The following is a 22529-nucleotide window of genomic DNA, read 5'->3' as shown; positions in this document are numbered from 1 at the left end:
CATTCTTGTTGCTGTAGTCTATGTGTCAATCAAAGCATTACAGAAAAAAATATTCCATCTTCCTATGAAAACTCTCAGGTAAGATCCCACCATATCTCTGAAAAATCACAGTGATTTAGTTTAGTGACTATGCAGCTCAAAGAATGTCTTTTTGCTGTGCTTCTCTATTCCTTTTTTTTTTTTTCTTAAAGTTCACTTATTTATTTTAAATGTTTCTCTACACCCAACATGGGGCTTGAACGCACAATCCTGAGATCAGAGTTGCATGCTCTTCTAACTGAGCCAGCCAGGGGCCCCATGTGCTTCTCCATTCTTAACTAACTTGTGAGCACACTGCTATTTTTCTCAAACTATAAGAAAATTTATAGAAGGCAGTAAGGTAGATAAAGTTGGTAGGGCTAGGTAAAGGAAAACAGCTCAGCCATTCTGGCTACCTCTTAGGAGCCTGGGTAAGAGGATTCAAACTTGGTGCTAAATGACACAACTGGCCAGTCTCTATCTTTCGATATTATATATACTCCTGGTACTACACCATTGGTGGTGGTTACATCATCCATTAGTCAGCATGCTCCAACAGAGCTGGGGGGCATTTACCCTCAGGAAGAAAGGCTGAGTGCACTTCCTGCATGATGGTGAAGTTTCCTGAGTCATAGCTCCGGATCACAGCCCGAAGTAGGGCTTCCACAGCCGCGTCCCAGGAGGCCACTTGCTGGCTCAGCACTGCCAAGGTCAGGTCATGGCAAATGTGAAGCAGAAGCTAGAGGGGGAAGCCACAGTTTCAGTTAAACATTCTCCCACAGCAAGCACTGGGATGATACAGAAATATTCCTAATTCCTACTGACTGCACTAGGAAGTAGAGACAGTATACGTTCAAGAAAGGTCCTTCTGTTTCCACCACCCATTTCGGCTCCCTTATCTGAGAAACTTTCCTATTTAGCTGCACAGTAACATGCCTTGTCTGGTGTTAAAGTCTGTTCATGAGAAAGAAAAAAAAAAAAAAAAAAAAAAAAAAAGCCTTGACATTTGTATTTAATTAAAACAAAAAGGGAGGGCAGCTGGGGTGGGTCAGTGGTTTAGCGCCACCTTCAGCCCAGGGTGTGATCCTGGAGACCCGGAATCGAGTCCCACATTGGGCTCCCTGCATGGAGCCTGCTTCTCCCTCTGCCTGTGTCTCTGCCTCTCTCTCTCTCTCTGTGTCTCTCATGAATAAATAAATAAAATCTTAAAAAAAAAAAAGAAAACCCAAAAAGGGAGTTTTAGAACTAAAAGCTGTAATTCAACCAACCAACCTGCAGTATAATTAAGAAAATTTATCAATTTTAAGTGAATAATTTGATGAGTTTTGATAAAGACATATATCTGTATAGGTATATATGCTATGATCACCACCAAAATCAAGACATGGAACATTTTCATAATTGTAAAATATCTCCATGTGCTCCTTTGCATGCCCTCCCCTCTCTCCACCTGCTGACAACCATTGGCCTGGTTTTTGTAACTATAAATTTGGTCTTTTCTAGAATTTATATAAATAGAACCACAGAGTATACAGTCTTTTGTGTCTTCACTCTTTTATTTATCATAATGCTTTTAGGATTCACTGATATTATCTGGACATCACTAGTTTGTTCCTTTTTAATGTTGCATAGCATTCCACTGTATAGCTAAAACATAGTTTGCATATCCATTCACCGGCTGATGGACATTTGGGTTGTTCCTCATTTTTGGTTGTTGTGAATTAAGCTGCAATGAACATTTGTGTGCAAGTCTGTGTGGACATCTGATTTCATTTTTTAAATGAAATATCCAGGCAGTGGTACTGCTGGGTCAGTGGGTGTATCTATGTTTAACTTTATAAGAAACTGCCAAATTGTTTCCGAAAGTGCTGTATATCATTTAAGGAAGTCTTGTTCCTCAAAAATTATGTGCCCTCATTTTCAAAAGTAGATAAATTGATATATATATATAGGATGGGTGTAGTAGCTGTTACAATGAATCAACTTTTTCTCTGTGCATCAATATGGACAGATTTTACACACTGGTCATAAGCAAGGTCCTTGAAATAAGCAAGGTCCAAAATAATATATATAACCTAACCTAGGGGCTGCCTTTGATGAGCTAGGAAAGGGGAATGGAACCAAGGGAAAGGGGTACCAGGGACTTCAACCTTATTGTATTTCTTTTACTAAAATCTAGAAGAATATACAAAACAAAACCAAAAAATTATATGAAACAAAAATGACAAAATGCGAACATTTATTATTTCTGGTTTTTCTATTTTTTTCTGGTTTTTCTATTTTCTATTTTTCTCTTTGCTTTTCTGTATTTTTAGGCTTTTCTTCTTTTAAGAGAAGACTGATCTAAGACTAACTTCAAAGCCAAAGGGCTTTAATTAGTCTGAAGGGATCTTTCCAGGTTGCCTGGGCCTGCCTTTGTCTTTGCTGAAATGCAAACTGGCATTCAGCTTGTTTCCTTATCATACCAGACATAGATTAAGGAAGTCTGACTACAGAGAGCAGACAGGGTACCTGTTTGGAGGGAGTGTTATTTGTAGCGGATGGATACTTGATACTTTGCAGCTGCTGTAGTGCTGCCTGATACTGCTCTGGAGTATCCAGGCTGAAGGCGCTCTTCCATACAGCAGTCACCCTCTCCACAAAGGGGCCTTCGATGCCTGCAGCCCAAGCATTGTAGGAAGAGCTTTTGGCCTCTGAAAGCTGTCTTTCCTCCAGGTGCTTGGACAGTAGCTCAAGAAGGCAAAACACCAGTCTCTGCCCCTGGAACCAACAACAAAGCATAGAAACCGTTATGTGGCGGAAGTCCCTGATTATTGAGAGCTCTCTTCAGTTTCTGAGTGTGTTCCCTAATCCATCTACAGCAACCAAACCCCTTAGTGGGCTGCCTCTGGCCAGTGTGAGTCATGAGTGAGGTGGGAAAAGACATGATCTAACAGACATTTTTCCAGATGCTTTTGCAGAGATCCTGGAGGTAGCCTGGAACCCAAGCAGTTTCATAACAAGGAACCTCAACTGTAGTCCTGTCCACTACAGGACTACAAGACTTGTGGCCCACTTTGAGAAAAGATGGGCGGGCTTATCCAGTTCCTTCCTCTGCCCAAATTTTAGATTAAAGGATACAAAAGTAGGGGATCCCTGGGTGGCTCAGCGGTTTGGTGCCTGCCTTTGGCCCAAGGCGTGATCCTGGAGTCCCAGGATCAAGTCCCACATTGGGCTCCTTGCACGGAGCCTGCTTCTCCCTCTGCCTGTGTCTCTGCCTCTCTCTCTCTCTCTCTGTGTGACTATCATAAATAAATAAATAAATAAATAAAAAATTAAAAAAAAAAACTCTCTCTAGGTTTGGTCACTTTATAAATAATACACCAAATGACACTATCTTTGAGGGTGTACTACTTTTATCTCTGTTTTTATTTTGTAGTTCCCAGAAAGCTACAATTTTTCTTGGGCTATGAATATTTAGCTAGGAATGTTTTTAGGCCTAGTTACCCTATTAGGGAAAAAGGATTCACAAAATTCATGTTAGAAGTTAGTATGTGACTAGCAGAGTTGTCTAAAATGGACCAAATGTTTATGTGTTTTGGAAACTGAGTGTTCATGCTTTTAAAGTAATCTCAGTCTTGGTGTGTCAAATAAGGCAGTGGTACATCACTCATTTTTAATCAGAAAGGGATAAATAGGGCAGCCCCGGTGGCGCAGCGGTTTAGCGCCGCCTGCAGCCCAGGGCGTGATCCTGGAGACCCTGGATCGAGTCCCACATCAGGCTCTCTGCATGGAGCCTGCTTCTCCCTCTGCCTGTGTCTCTGCTACTCTCTCTCTCTCTGCATCTCTATGAATGAATAAATAAATAAAAAAAATCTTTAAAAAAAAAAAAGAAAAAAAGAAAGGGATAAATAAACATTTAACTAAATATTGATTTTCCCATACTTTTTTATGGCTTAAAGCTAAAGAGGGGTGCAGTGGCAGAGGACCATGATTTCTGTCAGAGGCTAATCCCTCTTCCCCTCCCTCTTCAAAGAAGACCTGATGACACCAATAAAGAAACATGAAATTGTTAGCCCCGGGGGCTGAGCTGTTATTCATATATGTTGTACACAAACTAATAAGGAAGGAGAATTATTGTGAATGACCACATTAGCTCTTACTCTGAATATGGCAATGGCAAGCCACAGTACTTCCACAGGATAGTGTGGCCAAGGCTTGCTGGACACTTCTAAGGATACCTGCTGAATACACCTTGTTCAACTGGGTTATTCATTTGGAATTCAACTAGAAAAGGACTTGGGGCCCTTCCCTCTTAAATACCAGGAGATAAAACAACAGACTGACCTTTAGACTTCCATGTAGCTTCAGGGCTTCCTGGGCTCCCACCCAGTTCCTGGCCAAAAGCAGTTCCTGGGCACACCGGAGAGCTAGGGAAGAGGACAACTCATCCTCTCCTACAATTGAAGCCAACTCTGCAGCCGTCTTAAGTGATGCTGCATCTCCCTTCTTGGCCAAAACTTTGGCTGCATCATAAGCAGAAGCAGCCCCTAAATAGCTGTAATACAAAAGAAAACCCCAAAGTCTCATAAACAGATCTCCTATTTCCTCTTCCACTGTAGCACAGAGAATGAGTGACCGCATCATACAGGGTAAGGACAGAAAGGAATCTCAACATTTGCTGAACTGAACCCAAACAGAGTTTTCATTCCCTTCCTGTTTCCTTTTCCTTATAGTGATGTTAAAGACATCACTAGAAAAAGGGGGACCTCCTGAATCTGCTAGAGGTTTCTTGAATAGTTATGGTGATTCATATAAATACCAAGGAAGTAGGTACTAATGAATCTTAGGAAGTTGGTTTAATACACATATGCCTTTTCATTTTCTAGTCACTTTACCTCCCCCTCTACACTTACAACTCTTATCCTGCTTTTCGATATTCAGATACCTACCTGTTCCCTCAGGCTTACCATTTGGCGGCTACAGCATAATGCCCATCTTTTTCCAGGATGGCTCCCCAGGTGAGGTACAGGTCCTTCAGGATTGGGTCCTCTGGGCGCAGTCGGGCCTTGGCAACTGCAATAGCTTCCCTAGAGGCAAGAACAGATAATCAGCCAATTTGAAAAGGCTAGATGATAGGACAAATTGTCCCTCTTGTATTGTTTATACTGTTCCAATTTCCTATAAGAGATCATCTTCCTGCATTACGTAGGAAGTTAAAACCACACACTGAGCTCATTTCTTCATCTAGGTCGTCAGGTTTTAACGTGTGGTCTGTGGATTCCCAGGGATCCCCAAGTCCTGTCACTTCACAGAAAACAACCAGCAGTACTGTTGCCAATAAAATTTGAGCTTTCAAATGAAAACCAGAATTTTAAAAATCTGTGCCTGCAACTTTGTGTCTGACAGCTTCCCAAAAGTTAAAGATTCTTCTGAAAAGATTGACAGTGATATTAAAGAATGTGATCTTTTTTTGAATATTTTGTAATGAAATGTGTTAACACTTGGGGGTATCTGTGTAATTCAGTGAACTAATATTTTTCAAGTGACATACAACTTCTGAGTTGTAGCCAACATAAAGTAGTAGCTGGAATAAAAGTATTTTAGATCAAGTTGATCTGTGTAGAGCAATGTTTAAGAAGATTTTGAGACATCAGTTTCTAGCCATGATGGAGTAACAGGAACCACCTGTCACAAAACTAGGTAAAACATTTATTTTTTAAAGACATTGGACACCAGGCAGCTCAGGACTGTCATCCTGAAAAGAAGAGAACTAATGACGTGAGCCCTGTTAAGGGCCCTCCTGCAGTCATCTTCCTACAGGGAACCCCCAGCAAAGCCTCAGCACTGTTACTGAGTGGAGGAGAGACAGAGCAATTGGAATTTGAGGGCCAGGATGATAGGAAGGAATAATCTATCCAGAGAAGGGTCTATAGAACTCTGGGGAATCTCATGGAATCTTTGGCTAAACACAAAGGCCATACATGTGTAGGCAACTCCTCAAGGCTGATCAAGCTGATACATAGCAACTTTAATATACACTAAAACAGAGCTTAACACTCTCTAAAGGAAGACAGACCAAAATAGAATCAAGAAGGTCTCCCCAAAGCTATCACATCAAATGGCTGAAAATCAGTGATGGAGTAAATACTAAAAACAGAGAAAAATGACATAGTTCCTATAGACCATAGACCAAAGATGAGATTAAATGCAACAGTCAAGTCAAAAACAACGTAAGAGGAAACAATGTGGGATCCCTGGGTGGCGCAGCGGTTTGGCGCCTGCCTTTGGCCCAGGGCGCGATCCTGGAGACCCGGGATCGAATCCCACTTTGGGCTCCCGGTGCATGGAGCCTGCTTCTCCCTCTGCCTATGTCTCTGCCTCTCTCTCTCTCTATGACTATCATAAATAAATAAATAAATAAATAAAAAAAAAAAAAAAAAAAGAGGAAACAATGTCATCTTTGATGCCCCGAAAGACAAAAACTGCCAGAGAAAGATCCTTTAAAATGAAGGCAAAATTAAAGGCTTTTATTAGACAAATAGAAGGTGATAGAATTGGTCACCAGAAGAATCACAGTACAAAAAAGTGAAGATCCTGTTCAGGTGTAGGAAGAGTTGATAGCAATTAGAACTTTGGACCTATATAAGAGAATGAAAAATGCTGGAAATACATATGTGGGCAAATATTAAAAAAACATTTAAAAATTAATTAATAACAAAAAAATTTAAAAAGATGACAGGTTAAGGCAAAAATTCTAATAATGTAATGTGGGGCTATAACATGTCAAATATATGACAGTAGCAGAAAGGACACACAGGGAGGGAAAAAAAAACGTTCTATATAAGAATAGGGCAGCCTGGGTGGCTCAGCGGTTTAGCGCCACCTTCAGCCCAGAGTGTGATCCTGGAGACCAGGGATCGAGTCCTACATCAGACTCCTTGCATGGAGCCTGCTTCTCCCTCTGCCTATGTCTCTGCCTCTCTCCCTCTCTGTGTCTCTCATGAATAAATTAAAAAAAAAAAAAAAAAGAAAAAGAAGTAATACAATATTATTTAAAAATAAACTGTGATAAGTTAAAAATGCTAATCCTCACAAGCCCTAAAGCAACTGTAAAATAAATGAACAGGAGTATAGCTAATAAGCCAGTTTTGGTAATAAAATATTCAACTGATTAAAAAGAATGCAGAAAAAGAAAATGAACAAATAACAGGACAAATAGCAAGATGGTAAATTTCATTCACACCAATCTTCTTAATTGTAAATGGCCTAAGCACTACAATTAAAAGACAGAAACCATCAGACTGGATAAAAAAACAAGACCCAATTGTATGCTGTTTTACAAGAAATATTTTGTTCCTTTTGTCTGTCATTACTTAGCAATGTATTAAGTGAAAGTGTATTAACTTGGCTAGGAAAGATTCATACCCATCTCAGGAGAGTGGTTACTTCTAGAGAAGGGATGAGGATAGAAATGGAGAAAAGCAATTCAACCAAATCTGGAATGTTACACTTAAAAAAAAAACACAAAACTAGGGGTACAGGGAGCTTCTGGCATGGCTGGCAAGATCCTGTCTCTTTTGTCTTATATATACTGTTTTCCCTATTTGTGTTACTTTGGATAAAGAAGTTCTGAAAAAGATCAATGGTAAACACTGATAAAAATTAACATTTGTTAAGCACAAGTAGTGGGTACATTGATGTTTGTTAGGCTGGTGTCCATATATTTCTGTATGTTTGAGATATTTAATTACAACAAAGGTTTATGCTGGTTATCAGTAAGCAGAGCTGTTTAGCAGATTAATTTCATATTATGTCCAACTGTTGGTTCAATTGTAAGGTCATACAAACCTGTAAAAATGGTTTGACTTGAGCAGCTCTACAGCTTCATATACTTTGTGGATAGAAAGTAGATGAGAGGCAGCCTTGACATACTGATCTTGAAAACACAGCTGTTTGGCAAAAGCTTCCACAGCCCACAGCCACACTTGGTAGCCAGCTTTAAAAAAAAAAAGGCGGTGGTTAAATAAGAAGCAAGTTTAAGAAAAAACAAAATAAGCAAATACATTCAGGTTGAAAATGCTTTGGTTTTAGTCAGTATATTAAGTACAACATTTAGATACTAATTCAGTTGCCATTACCGATCATTTGCTTCATCTACTCTCCTTATACCCACATTTTAAAACTTTAGTTTTTTCTTTGATTACACAACACATACAAAATAGTCTAAAATTAAAAATGTACAAACAGTATAGAAGTCAGGACAGTGATTACCCTTGTTGGGGTGTTGTGGAGACTTACGGAAAAGCAGCATGGGAAGCTGGTAGTGTTGGTAGTGTTATACTTCTGATATATGGGTGTGGGTTATAAGGGTGTATTGTGAAATTCACTGTCAGTCAGGACAATGATCTGTGTATACTTCTCTCTATATATAGTATTCTTAAGTACAGTTAAAAAACTGGGCATAGCATAAAAGCTTTCCTTGTTATCCTGGCATCCCTCTACCCAAAACATCCAAATTCCTTTCCCTGGAAAAAACCATTATTACTAGTTTCTTTTGAAACCTTTTTGAAATAGTCTACAAAGACACATTTAAATAAAATGAAAGAGTAGTAAACACTGTTGTACACCTACACCTTGATTCTTTTCACTTACTATACTTTGGAGCTCCATTCCATATTAGAATGCACAGAGCTGCCTCATTCTTTTATGGGAGCTTCTACTGTATAGAGGTACGAGATTTAACCAGTCTCTTATTGATGGACAGAGAGCTTCTTGTGATCCTTTGCTATTACAAATGCTGCTGTAATGACAGTCCATGTATACCTGTCATTTTGTTGAGTACTGTTTAGTCCCAACACTTAGAATTGCTGAGTTAAAGTAATTAGACATGGCCAAACTGTCCTGCAAGAGTCCATCTTTTTTTATTTATTTTTTATATTTTATTTATTTATTTGAAAGTGCATGAGAGAGACCATGAGCCAGCAGGGGGTGGGGGTGGGGTGGGGGGAAGAGGGGGCAGAAGGGGTGGAGGGAGAGGGAAAAGCAGACAACCCCACGCAGGGCTCCATCCCAGGCCCCCAGGATCATGACCTGAGCCAAAGGTAGATGCTTAATCAACTGAGCCACCCAGGGCCCTGAGAGTGTCCATCTGTAGTAGACTCATCCTCAAGGTGATAGCACTTCTGTTGAAAAGAACATACCAACTGGTGCCATAGCTACAAGAGTGTCTGTCAGCTCTCCTCTTTCTGCTGCAGTCTGAAGAACACCTTTGAGATCTCCTTTCCAAAGCATGAGCTGGTGAAATAACTCAGGGTGGCCATTTTCCAAGTGACCCTTTCCTGTTTGGAGGAGATAGAATGTTGGGAAGATGTTCAGAGACCTTTGCACGGACTTCTAGAGAAAGAAAGGCTGGAGGAAAGAGGAACAAACTCCCAGAATATGTTGTTGCCGGGTGATGGGAGAGTCATCTCCCAGTGTTCATAATGTGGTGCGAAGCCCACTCAGTCCCTTAGTCACCCATGCACTCTTACACTCAGAGTGAATACTGTATGTTCAGGGTCCTATGACAGATGCAAGGGGTGTATGCGAATGTACGGTTTGGGGAGCTCAAAACCCAGTTAATCAGCATGCAAAGTGAATCATTATTGATGCCACAGGATGGCAGCCATAAAAGAGTTAAGTACAAAGTGTCAGGGAAGCATAAAGATAGACTGGGTTATGTTGACTGGACTTGCCTCACCTTCAACCTCAATCATTCTGTACAGGGCCGCCCGGTCTGTAAAAAGCCCCAGGTGAAATCTTTCGTCAAGATCAGCAGACATATCCTCATTTAGTTCTGCTAATTAAAAAAGACAAAGTGAAGTTACTGTTCTCTAATCTTCCAAAAATACGTCCAGAACACCCATTTCAGACAGTGAAAAGAAGAGTCTTATGTCCTTGTTTACCCTAACAGAGACCCCTGCTGGTTATAAGGGTAGCAAAATATGTGAGTTTGTTTAGCTCAGCCTTGGCAAAATCCAATGAGACTATTTATTTATTTATTTAAGATTTATTTATTTATTCAGAGAGAGCGAGAGAGAGGCAGAGACACAGGCAGAGAGAGAGGCAGAGACACAGGCAGAGGGAGAAGCAGGCTCCATGCAGGAAGCCCGACGTGGGACTCGATCCCGGATCTCCAGGATCACACCCTGGGCTTCAGGCGGTGCTAAACCGCTGCGCCACTGGGGCTGCCCCAATGAGACAATTTAGTTTGCAGTTTGCTCAAAGATTTTGGAGGGGGAAAAAAGGGAATATAAAAAGTCAACCCCAGGGATCCCTGGGTGGCGCAGCGGTTTGGCGCCTGCCTTTGGCCCAGGGCACGATCCTGGAGACCCGGGATCGAATCCCACGTCGGGCTCCCGGTGCATGGAGCCTGCTTCTCCCTCTGCCTATGTCTCTGCCTCTCTCTCTCTCTGTGACTATCATAAAAAAAAAAAAAAAAAAAAAAAGGTCAACCCCAGATTCAACATGTATTTTAAATGCAGTAAAAACTAAAAAGACAAAACGAAACTAACAAGAAATGTCCTTGATGTTCACTAGAATCCTCTACAAAAGGATTCAATATTCATCTGCTTTTTAAAAAGTCAAATGAGGGCGCCTGGGTGGCTCAGTTGGTTAAGCATCTGCCTTTGGCTCAGGTCATAACCCCAGGGTCCTGGGATCGAGCCCTGCATCTCCCTCTCCTGCTCCCCCTGCTTGTGTGCACGTGCATGCTCTGTCAAATAAATAAAATCTTTAAAAAGTCAAATGAGTGATTTTCCAGTAAGGTTAATAAAATATATAACTATCCAACTAGGTGTATAAGTTATAGGAAGTCATCAAAATGTCCCCCCAAAAGGGCTATGTATACAAAAGCATAAAATATTTCTGGAGGACAAGAAATTGGTAATAGTGTGGCACTGAGAGGAAATATAGGTATTAGGGTGAGAATGTAAAAAAGATTTATATTCTTTTGGACTCTTTGAATATCATTTTATCATACGTACCTGGTTTCAACATGTCAAATTCAAAAATAAAAAATATATAGTTGCTCAAATATCAAAATAATAGGCATTGAATGAGGGCCTTGCAAAAGTAAAATAAAAAAACCTTCTATAATAAAAACTTCTACCAAAATTTTGCCATATTAGGGGTATACTTCCAATAAGCGAATACTTTTTTTCTACATGAAGATACTTTTTTCTAGGGAAAAGAGAGTTGAAGGAGTTGATTCATGGTAAGATTCATTAAGCCATCATACCAATTCTGGCACATAGATGGTTGGTAACAGCTCAATTTATAACAGTAAATCAGAGCACTGCATCTCGAAGTCATTGGGGAGTGCTAACAGTGGATCAGAAAGGGGAGCTTGGCAATGGGGTCTGATGGAAGGGAAGGCTGGAAGATAATGTAGAAATACAAACAATTTTACACATTTGTTTGCTCGTTCAAATATACAAGCACCTCTTAGGTGCTAGTTCCCAGAAGACTATGTATGGACCAAGGAAGCCTATTTTTGTACCTTTGGAGTGTTTTGCAGTTGCTAATACCAAACAGTCCTGATGGAGCTCCTCTTTAGATCTGTGGTCCAGGCTGGTAGTCAATGGAAGCATGGAACGAGCTTTTCGCTTCTTGGTTAAGGATTCTGAAATGTAATAAAAATACAGACTTTCTGAAGAAGATCTGATCAGAATCATAAAAATGGATGGCCATTGTGTGACTGTAACCTACTGGAGAGATACTGCTGGGCAGAAGAAAAGTTCCTGTTCTTAGAGCTTTAAGTTAAATGAGCTGGCAGCAGTGTTTACCACACAAAATGTTGCTGTGAACACTTTGAACAATTAGTGACAGCTGCAAAAATGATCCTTCATCATTAAAATATTTAAAAATGTTTAAAATTGTATATTAAAACTGTTTAAAAACATGACCCCAAACCGAAACAATCAAAACACAAACACTTAAAACCTAGAAAACAAAGAAAAGCCCCCCCCCCAAAACCAACAATAAAAAACCAAACACTTCAGAGTTTTTGGCACGTAATATTTGAGGATGCTTTCACAATATATTTTACTCATTAGACACTAACCTGGCTTCTCTTTAGGTGGTTCTTTCTTCAGTAAAGTGACTTTGTTATTAATGGTGACTTTTGACTTGTCAAAGCCTGATGAAACTGGAGTGCAGGTAACTGGTTCTCTAGAAGCTGTATCATGGGGGGTGAAGAAAAAAGTTTGGAGAAGAACAATGCAGAATCTAGTTCTTTTTTAAGTAATTAAGAACTCCATCAGGGTTAATAGTGTGATCTTATGTATTCCATAATATGAGATAAAATACTCTGGAGAGGAAATATAGGTAGTCTCTCTTTTCCCACCTCACAAACTGTCTGTATTCCAGGAATCTGTAAGTTTATTACTTAGACCTTTGACTAATTGGTCTATGGAGGCACTGAAGTTTCTAGTCCTCATAGTGTCATATCATAGGCCCAGGAGTTCTGAAACTGCTCAGATGACCAAAGACTTCTTACATATTTAGATGACAGACTACTAATTCCATGTTTAACTGTAATACAGAATATTAAGAGTTCGTGATGTGGACTCACGATCCCGAGCATACACAACCATGAGCTTAAAAAAAAATCCATTAAACTTTTAGCTCTTTATTTTCCTAAACTATGGCTCCAACAGCCACCTCTTGAGGTGGACAGGGCCTGGATGTGTCTGTACCATATATTTTGGCCATTTTAATTCTGTCACATCAAAATATTCCATTTTAGGACTAAACATGGGTCATTCCTAATATCTATTTATATTTTTTGCTCTTCAATCATTTTAACAGGTAATAGGCACCACAGCTTAAAGATAAACATTTAAAGGTAAAAAAAGATTAAAGTACTACAATTTTATCCAGTAACACTTTTTTCTCTTCAAAGTAAAAACAGCCTACCTCATTAGAAAGCAGTGACAAAACCCTGAAAAACCGTATTCTGAGAAATCGGAGAATGGCCACTATAGCTTACCAGACTAGAAGAACCAAATTCATACATTTTTATTCCAGAAACAACAACAGCACAAACACACTAGGTACAAACCCAGTTGTGAGGGTGAGAACTCACAAGTTCCCAGAACAATGGTAGCTTCTAGGCCAGACATTTGTATGGGACAGTGGTTTTTTTCAGTAACTGGCTGGATGTCACACTGTGAAAACTTTCCTGGTTAAGTTTCTATGGATCTACTTCCCTGGTTTCACTTTGCCCTGTAGTCTTGTCCTGCCCAAGTTCGTAAAAAGTGTTCTCTGAACACCTTCACTATTTCCAGCCCAGTCTTCCGTCAGATCCCCTTTCACACTTCAATGGAGTTTAGAGGCTTAAAACAACCTTTTAAGAAACTAGCAATATTTAAGGGCACCAAAGGTACCACCTAAGTTAAACAGATGGGACCATAAGTAGGTCAGAGGCAGAGAAGTTTCAAACTGAGTTAGGACCTGGCTTAGTTTACAGGTTATGCCTACAAAGTCCTAGCATCTGGGAAACACAGGATTTGGTCACATACCCACTGAGGCAACACCACCAGGAAACTCTGGCTCCCGGGCTTCCTCCTCGCCCTCCTGGTCCGACACGCCATTCTCAACAGGTCCCGAGCTCTCCCTGATGCTCTCATCTTCATTCCCATCACATACTTCCTGCTTTATAGGAGCTCTTGAGGTGGGCTTTTTCTTCTTTTTGGGCTTTGGCTTAGGTTGAGAGAGCCTTTTTTTCTCTAATTCAATGCTTTTCTTACCTAGAGGAAACACAGTTAAGAGGAGGACAGATTAAAATGTATATTCTCCCATCCAAGTACTAACCAGGCACAATGCTGCTTATTAGCTTTCCAGATCAGATGAGATCAGGTGCATTCAGGGTGGCATGGCCATAGACTAAAATATATACTTTTAGTTAAAAGCACTCTAGGAGGGATCCCTGGGTGGCGCAGCAGTTTAGCGCCTGCCTTTGGCCCAGGGAGCGATCCTGGAGACCCGGGATCGAATCCCACGTCAGGCTCCCGGTGCATGGAGCCTGCTTCTCCCTCTGCCTATGTCTCTGCCTCTCTCTCTCTCTCTCTCTGTGACTATCATAAATAAATAAAAATTAAAAAAAAAAAAAAAAAAGCACTCTAGGAGATTATCTCCAAAACTTCATCACTCTTCTTTTTTTTTTTTATTTTTTTTCATCACTCTTCTTTTTGATAGCATTATCACCATTTCCCTTTCCTTCCCAATGAATTTTTAGAGTTGTATTTTCAACATGTTAACCAAACCCTTTTTAGGATTACATTAAAACATGAATATGACACACAATTATCACTGAATACTTATATATTCTATACACAGGACATTCTCCTACATTACTACAGCACAGCCATTAAAATCAGGAAGTTAACATCAATACATTAGTACTGTCTACATACTTCACTCAAGTTCTGCCAGTTGTACCAAGAATATCTTTTATAGCAAAAGGAAACAATCTAGGATTACATGATGTACTTGTTATGTCTCTCTAGTTTCCTTCAGCCTGGAACAGGCTTGTTTTGTTCTTTTAACTTTCATGACTTGAAACTTTTAAAGATCACAGGACAATTATTTTGTTGATTTCCCCCATGACCTGATGTCTGTCATGATTAAATTTAGGTTCTGCATTTTGGGCTGGCATACATAGGAGTGATGTGGTCAATACAACATTCAAAGTAGCACAACATTTCTATCTGTCCCATTATTTGGTTGTTTACTTGTCTTGTGAGTTTCTCCTTGAAAAATCATTTTTTTCTTTGTAATTACTAAGTATTTGCATCCACTAGTTTTATTATCCATTGATGTTTCTTGACCACAAACTGTTAATGTGATGATTGCTGAATGGTAATCTTCTGATTGCATCATTCATTCTACATTGGAATTCTCCTGTTCATTATTTTCAAGTTCAGGCTGTGCCAGATTTGGTTAGTGGAAGTCCCTGTGAGCTAGCTTCTTTGTTCTCTTGACAGATCTCAGTTCTTGAGCACTTCCTTCCTTTGTGGCACCAGATGATGTTCCAGGCCCGTTCTGTATTTTTCCTATACCAACCTGGAATTAGCCATTTCTCCAAGAAGCTCTGGTTGGTCTCTTTTAACAGAAAATGATATTTAGAAACCAAGATCTGAGTGCTAGGTATACTTGTTACTATTTGAATGTTGTCCTCAGGCCTCTCATGGTTGTCTTCATTGATTAGGAAGGCAACCCATGCCAGTATATCACTGCCACTCTACATGAATGTCCCCTTTTCTTGACCTTGATCAATTCAGTTACTCTGAGAAACGGAGAAAGGGAATTAGGCTAGCATTTATAGGCTCCTGGTTCTGACTGACCTTGAGGAGGCCGGGAATGTTCTTGCATGGAAGTGAGCCATTTGTACACACAGAAGTCATCTGCCCCTGAGTAGATGCAGTCTGGATCCAGTGGGGACCATGCCACACAAAGCAGTCGACCTCGATGTCCTCGGAAATTGCACAGAGGCTCTTCTCGGAGAGTATCCCACACCTAAAACCACAAGGCACAGGATAGCACAGATAATTTCTGGTTATTCTATTGCTTTGGGGGGAGAGAAGTTAAAAAAGACTTAAAAAGAAACTGTGTACTTTTATTTCCCCTTATGACTTATTATTTCCTCTTACAAGTTTATTTTTTTTATTTTTATTTTTTTATTTATTTATGATAGTCACAGAGAGAGAGAGAGAGAGAGAGAGGCAGAGACACAGGCAGAGGGAGAAGCAGGCTCCATGCACCGGGAGCCTGATGTGGGATTCGATCCCGGGTCTCCAGGATCGCGCCCTGGGCCAAAGGCAGGCGCCAAACCGCTACGCCACCCAGGGATCCCACAAGTTTAAATTTTAGAAATGTTACTTCCTACAAGAGGCTTATGTACTCTGGGATGTAGAGACATTCTTATGGGGATGATTCTGAGTGAGCTTCTAATGGTGCTCTAAGTATTTCACTGTAATGAACCAGTTATTCTATGTTTTTTGGGCTGGGGGTTTGACATCACGAAGAGAATTTTAATTTACAGCCTATATCTGCATGTGTATGGTTCTTATTTCTCACAGGTGATTCTTTTGTCCCCATCTCTGGGAAATGATCAATTTCCTTACTTTCTTGAAATACTCCTGTCTCCATTTCAGAGGGCAGCCCTTCCTGGCTCCTAGCTTAGTTACAACTCTACACTGAGATGGACATCCATCAGAAGTTAGCTCTCCAGTTCTTAATGTCTGTTCTGGTTCTGGTATCTGAAAGTCCTACCTCACAGCTCTGGCTTGGCATCTCCTCTTTATTCTTTCTAACTTGAAGATTTTTGACTTACTAATTTATTATTAAAAACTGTTCATGTTTATAGCCACCGTTTCTGTATTTAAAATAGGAGCTAGTAGTTCTCACATCAGTTTAGTCCATCATATGACAGTAAGAATGAAATGTTAAAAAAATTAGAATTTAACTAGTTTCTATCAATACTTTCCCTTTCATCTAAGTAAAACAGAAACAAGAAAACAAAAACAAAACCCAAAAACCCAATCTTAGCCTGCCAAGGGCCCAGATATGTGGAATGAACTAAAATGCCTTCTAGAGCTCAGAATATTCCTTTCTGTAGAAGATAACAGTGAGGGAAAGAATGTACACAACTGGGGAAAGGAGGGAAGAGTCCAAGTTAGAGTACATAGTGAAGAACCTACAGAATTAAGGACACAATAGTACCTGAGCTGTACCATCATAGGAAGCAGATACCAGCCTTCCATCATGATGCGGGCTCCAAGCCACACTGGTAATCTTGGCTGTGTGCCCTGACAGGGTCCGGTAGGGCTCTGTAATGGTCACTGGAGATTCAGGATTGCTCTCTAAGAGACAAAGGGAAGATGTCATTTTTACTAATAGCAACAACAAAAAGACACAGCAGAGTTACATCTTGACATGGACAGTCAAGATTTTGCCATATGCTTTCTAGATGACTTTCAGCAGGCAATATTATTTATTGGTTAAGACTATGGGCACATATGCAGTGAGGTATGCAGATAGGTTTACTGCAATAAGTTTTAGTTGTCATTCTGTCTTTCTAAAAGCCACCAAAATGAAAATAGTATCTTTTGCATGTGATATCAAGAAGGCTGTGTCATCAGTTTTATGGTAGCTGAAGACATATAATTCTGAATTTAATCAGGAGAAAATACCACATCAACCCAGACTGAGGGGACATCTACAAAATAATAGAGCAGTAGCCTTCAAAGATTAAAAAAAATAAAAAAGGCTTAGAGACTATTCCAGATATAAAGGACATTACTGGATCAACTGACAAAATGAATATGAATGATCGATTAAACCACTGTATTTATATTATTAACTGAAGTTCATAATGGAATTGTAGATTGACTGTAAGGGAATATCCTCATTCTTACAAAATACACGAATATTAAGGGTTTGGGTGGGCATGATGTATGCAACACAAACGGTTTGGAAAAAAATATGTATGCACACGCACCCACACACCTACAACCAAATGAATATGACAAAAGGTTAACAGTTGTTGAATATGTGAAAGATTGTATGAGAGTTCTCTGTATTACTCTTGCATCTTTCCTCTAAGTCTGAAATAAAGTAATATTGATTCTGGCCATTTTTTAAAAATCTTTTTCTGTTATTTGGTAGATATGAAATAAAAACCAAACTGAGATGTTAGTATTAAAGTAACACAGATCTGCACTGCTCTGAAGAATTGTTAATGCCTTCTATCAAACTGGATGCTTAATTCGGAATCCCAATAAGACCAGGATAAGCCTTCTAACATATCATGCTCATAAGTTACACACTGTCTGCTATTTATTGCTAGAAAAAACCTGTCTATACTTTGTTTTTCCACATTGCTTTCAACTTGAGGGAGCCACTCCTAGAATAAATTTTTTTTTTGTTCTTATAGATAAGGATTCTCAAAAAACTATGGGGAATTCTAGAGAAAATAAAACCATCAACTATTTTCAGTATGGCTGATAGCACATACTTGCAATACTCTGGAAACAGCATTGTGACAGATTATAATATAATTTCTTCATATCAGAAAAAAAGAAATCTCACTGCTTCCATATTTTTAAAAAGCGCTCTTTTAACAACCACTTACATGGGGCTCCATCTCATGACCTTGAGATCATGACCTGAGCTGAAACCAAGAGTCGGATATGTAACCGACTGAGCCACCCACGTGCCCATTTTTTTTAAATAAGAAAAATATATTACTTTTGAAAGCAGAAAAAACAAGAATAACAATATCAAAAAGTAAATAAAGGTATAAAACTTGGAATGCAAAGCAGCTGAACAGTTATCACCCTAGTATGTAAGAAACCAAAGTTACCTATCACACTTTTTAGGTTATGCACATAAATGACCGCATTGTTGGACCCAGAGGCCATCAGATAGCTCAGCTCCGGCTGACTGCCATGCTCATGATGCCAGCTAATGGTATTCACAAGTTTGTGATGCTGCTGGATGGTACATATCAGTTTCAGGTTGGGAACCTGAAATATTTCTATTGATCTGGAATAACAAACACATGTGACAAGAAAGATGGATGATCAAATTACAATCTAATATGCAAACACGTATCTTCCTTATCCCATTACTGAAATAAAGGTGAAATGGAATAGGATAATCCTATCTATCACTGTAAAGGTTATTCTTACAGAGAGCCAGATACAAAAGGCTGTTCTTTCAACAAATATATTCAGCTTTAAAAAAAAAAATCCCACATAATCTCTGGAAAGTTGTGTTTATCAGGCTCTTGTGATAAATGGTGCTATGGAAAAGCTAAAAGAAATAATGAACCAATGACTAAATTAGGATTATGTTGCTATGATCAACATCAGAAAGAACACAGTGAGGTCTAAAAAGCACTGGTGCCCAGGCTTATTTTAAAAAAATGAAGGAAGATTTAGATAGTACAGTGCAATAGATGAACATTTTGTGAAACATAAAACAGCCTAAACACTGAATAGGCGAACATTCCTTTGGACTTAAAATATCCAGCTTATTTTACATTCTTGAAGATGCAGAGAGCTCCTGGGTCTCTGCAGAGAATATCAAGGGCAGATCAGAATATCATCCCAACTAACATTATAGATGGCATAAATCAGCTTTTAATCAAATGTATGTGCAATTACAAAGTCTTTTTTTTTTTTTTTAAAGAAACAAACACATACCCATCTTCATTGCCAAGAGCCATGATTTTTCCATCTGCTTTCCAGCTGATCTCTGTGTGTACAGGCAATTTGTACTAGAAAGCAAAACAAACCAATTGACTAAAAGCACTATTCTCTCTGCATATCTTACAAATCAATGATGACAGCATGAGAAAAAAAAATCCCTAGAGCTTAAAATGTTCTAATTACATAGAGTTACTACAAGAGTTACTAAAAGCAAGCATTCTGACTGTAATTTTCTTAATTGGGACAAAAAAGAGACCAGTAAACTAAATGTTTATAATATCTAACTCTGTGAAATGAACTTCATTAAAATGATTTTTATCCCACATCAGAGTGTGTAACATGTCCACTGGCTTGATAATATGGGGGTCATGTCTCCTTAACAAAAGCTATATACATGCTTTCCCAGTTTTCTTCCTATTTTTTTTCTTTCTCCCAACTGCTGGTGTTTCCCCAAGGCTGCCTGGACCCTCTTGTCTTCTTAATTGTGTCTTTAGATCACCTCATATATTCCCACAGCTTCTACAGCTACCATTCACCTGAAGGAATTCTAAATTTCTTGAGAGAGAGAGAAGAAAGTAATTTGAGTGAGCACTCAAGTGGGTAGTGTGGGGAGCAGAGGGAGAGGGAGAGAGAATCTTAAGCAGGCTCCACACCCAGCAGAGCCTGGTGCAGGATCCTGAGATCATGACCTGAGCCAAAATCAAGAGTCCAGTCCTTAACCGACTGAGCCACCCAGGCACCCTAGGAATTCTAAATTTCTAATTCCAGCCCAAACACCTTGTATGAAGTTTTTTGTTGTTGCTTTTTAAATTTTTAAAATTTTGATTTTTAATTTTTTTATGCCATAGGGAATATTTTCTTTTAAGATTTTATTTATTCATGAGAGACACACACACACACACACAGAGGCAGAGACACAGGCAAAGGGAGAAGCAGGCTCCATGCAGGGAGCCTGATGTGGGACTTGATCTTGGGACTCCAGGATCATGCCCTGGGCTGAAGGCGGTGCTAAACCGCTGAGCCACAGGAGCGGGGCTTGAGACCACAACTCCAAGATCAAGAGTCACATGCCTTACTGCCTTAGCCAGCCAGGTGCTCCTCCTTGTATGAAGTTCTAATCCATATATTCAACTACCACAAAACTGAAAGCTCTTTAGGAATAGGAATTCTTTTTCATTCACTGCTGAATGTTAATGTGGAGATAACATTTAATGAAAGAATATAGTTAATAAAAATAATTCCAGGGCAGCCCCGGTGGCACAGCGGTTTAGCGCTGCCTGCAGCCAAGGGCGTGATCCTGGAGACCCGGGATCGAGTCCCACATCGGGCTCCCTGCATGGTGCCTGCTTCTCCCTCTGCCTGTGTCTCTGCCTCTCTAGCTGTGTCTCTATGAATAAATAAATTAAAAAAAAAAACCTTTAAAAAAATAATTCCATTAATGATTATTATTTTTATGCTAGTCATTCAAAAATAATGAGCAATAAAAATGTCCATTTGAAAGAATAAGAACTCTCAACATTTATGGTTTCACTTCAAAAGACAGTTCTGGCATAGACTGATAAAATGGTAAGACAAAAGTGATTAAATGTGGGTATCTAGGTCAAGAATATAAGGGAACTATATGCATTATTTTTGTGCAAATCTGTAGTTATTTCACTAAAAAATTAAAAATAAGATGGTTATTTTGTCTTCAGCAAAATACTTTGCAACCAACCTTGGCTACCACATTATAGTAATTTTTACCAAGGTTTCACTCTGGAGAAAGTGGCTGGCCTGAAAGGGATGCTTTATATCCAAGATCTGAAAGTTTATCATAAATCAGCATGGCAACTGAGACAAAACTGTGTGTGTGTGTGTGTGTGTGTGTGTGTGTTTAAGTTCCTTGCTTTATTCAGGGATAAAGACTTCTAGTTATCTGTAATAAATCACAAATTCACTGAGGCTTTTAGGAACATCTAAGAAATCTGATGAGCATAATGGATATCTCTAATAATGGCATTTATCATGTAAGATGGGAAATCAAGATGACTTTAGACCACAAGGACTCACTTTGATTGAGTTGGCGTCCCTGATGAGTTTGTTGATATCATAGGCTTCTCCACCAAGCTTCCAGGGGTTATGCTGTAAGACAATCCCTTCCCCTCCACAGCTATATAAAGTGAGGGAAGGTCTGTCTCCTTCTCCTATATGAGATAAGAAAAGAAAGCTTATCAGTTTTGCATTTCACCAGCTTAACTATTTGTTGCCATAGTACAACTATAGCATACCATGAGTTGTTTTAAAAATATTTCATTAGTACATTGGAATAAAGTCACTGTTCTTTGCATATGAACACAGCTGTTGGGAGAAGTAAAAAGATACACTAACTTTACAGTAATATTTATAAGGCAGAGTATTTGCTTTAAACATTCTCCTGCCATCCAAACAGTATGGGTGCCAAAGCTGGGATCAAAAAACATCTTCTTGGGGATCCCTAGGTGGTTCAGCAGTTTAGCGCCTGCCTTCGGCCCAGGGCGTGATCCTGGAGTCCTGGGATTGAGTTCTGCATCGGGCTCCCTGTGTGGAGCCTGCTTCTCCCTCTGCCTGTGTCTCTGCCTCTCTCATCTGCCTCTCAGATGCACAGTGAAAAAATTCAGCTCAAAGAAACCAAATGATGCTTTAGAGTTTGGGGATTCTTATTATAGGTGAATGGTTTCTAACTTATCATTTGCTATGACTGCCCTCATGATCTTTGGGGGGACATAGCAGTCTGCAGAAGCAGTCATTATACTAGAGTATGTATGACTTTCCAGCTTAAATATCTTACAATTAAACTGAAAGAAAGAGAATGCTCTCATGTTTGCTAGAGAATGGCTCAGGTACTTACCGAGTGCAATGGGGGGTAGTGGCGGCCCCCAGGCTAAAGTGTACACAGTCTTCTTATGATATGTGCTAGAAATCTGTGGAGGTCTGGGGGAAAGGGGTATTAAACAAAGATTTAAACAGAAGGCACAGTGGAAATCAGATCCAGCTTTAAGTTGCATGTGTGGCTCATATATATGGCTCACATTATGAATCTATTGAACACACCTACCTATTAGTTGCTAATATTAGAGAAAAGCAATTTAACGGTATCCTCTAAATAGCTGACTGTGGAGAAGCCAACATTTAAATAACATACCATGTAATGATATCTGCCAGCAAAATGATTAAGTCCCAAATGTACTTTATCCAGGAAAAAATGTTATCTGCTATCCCCGCCCCCGCCCTGACCCCCAACTACCACCAATCTGG

General features: G+C 39.5%; 1 protein-coding gene across 2 annotated transcripts in view; it reads right to left on the bottom strand.

The window, feature by feature from the left end:
- Positions 1-22529, bottom strand: part of GEMIN5 (gem nuclear organelle associated protein 5) — a 40735-nt gene that overhangs the window by 5007 nt on the left and 13199 nt on the right. Inside the window, exons 10-25 of one of the 2 annotated variants that reach the window (XM_038534936.1) lie at positions 22123-22205; positions 21306-21439; positions 19251-19324; positions 18407-18588; positions 16765-16904; positions 15387-15558; positions 13563-13790; positions 12104-12217; positions 11540-11662; positions 9740-9838; positions 9201-9338; positions 7849-7996; positions 4968-5087; positions 4345-4555; positions 2530-2778; positions 595-757 (exon numbers count right to left, since the gene is read on the bottom strand). In XM_038534936.1, the coding sequence (XP_038390864.1) occupies positions 595-757; positions 2530-2778; positions 4345-4555; positions 4968-5087; positions 7849-7996; positions 9201-9338; positions 9740-9838; positions 11540-11662; positions 12104-12217; positions 13563-13790; positions 15387-15558; positions 16765-16904; positions 18407-18588; positions 19251-19324; positions 21306-21439; positions 22123-22205 (2378 nt within the window). The remainder of the gene's footprint in view (positions 1-594; positions 758-2529; positions 2779-4344; positions 4556-4967; positions 5088-7848; positions 7997-9200; positions 9339-9739; positions 9839-11539; positions 11663-12103; positions 12218-13562; positions 13791-15386; positions 15559-16764; positions 16905-18406; positions 18589-19250; positions 19325-21305; positions 21440-22122; positions 22206-22529) is intronic. The other variant, XM_038534937.1, reaches the window with a different exon arrangement.

The sequence above is a fragment of the Canis lupus genome, chromosome 4, assembly GCF_011100685.1.
Source record: "Canis lupus familiaris isolate Mischka breed German Shepherd chromosome 4, alternate assembly UU_Cfam_GSD_1.0, whole genome shotgun sequence".
Lineage (NCBI taxonomy): Eukaryota > Metazoa > Chordata > Mammalia > Carnivora > Canidae > Canis > Canis lupus.
The sequence above is the reverse complement of the archived record's forward strand: the minus strand, read 5'-3'. Positions and strand labels throughout refer to the sequence as shown.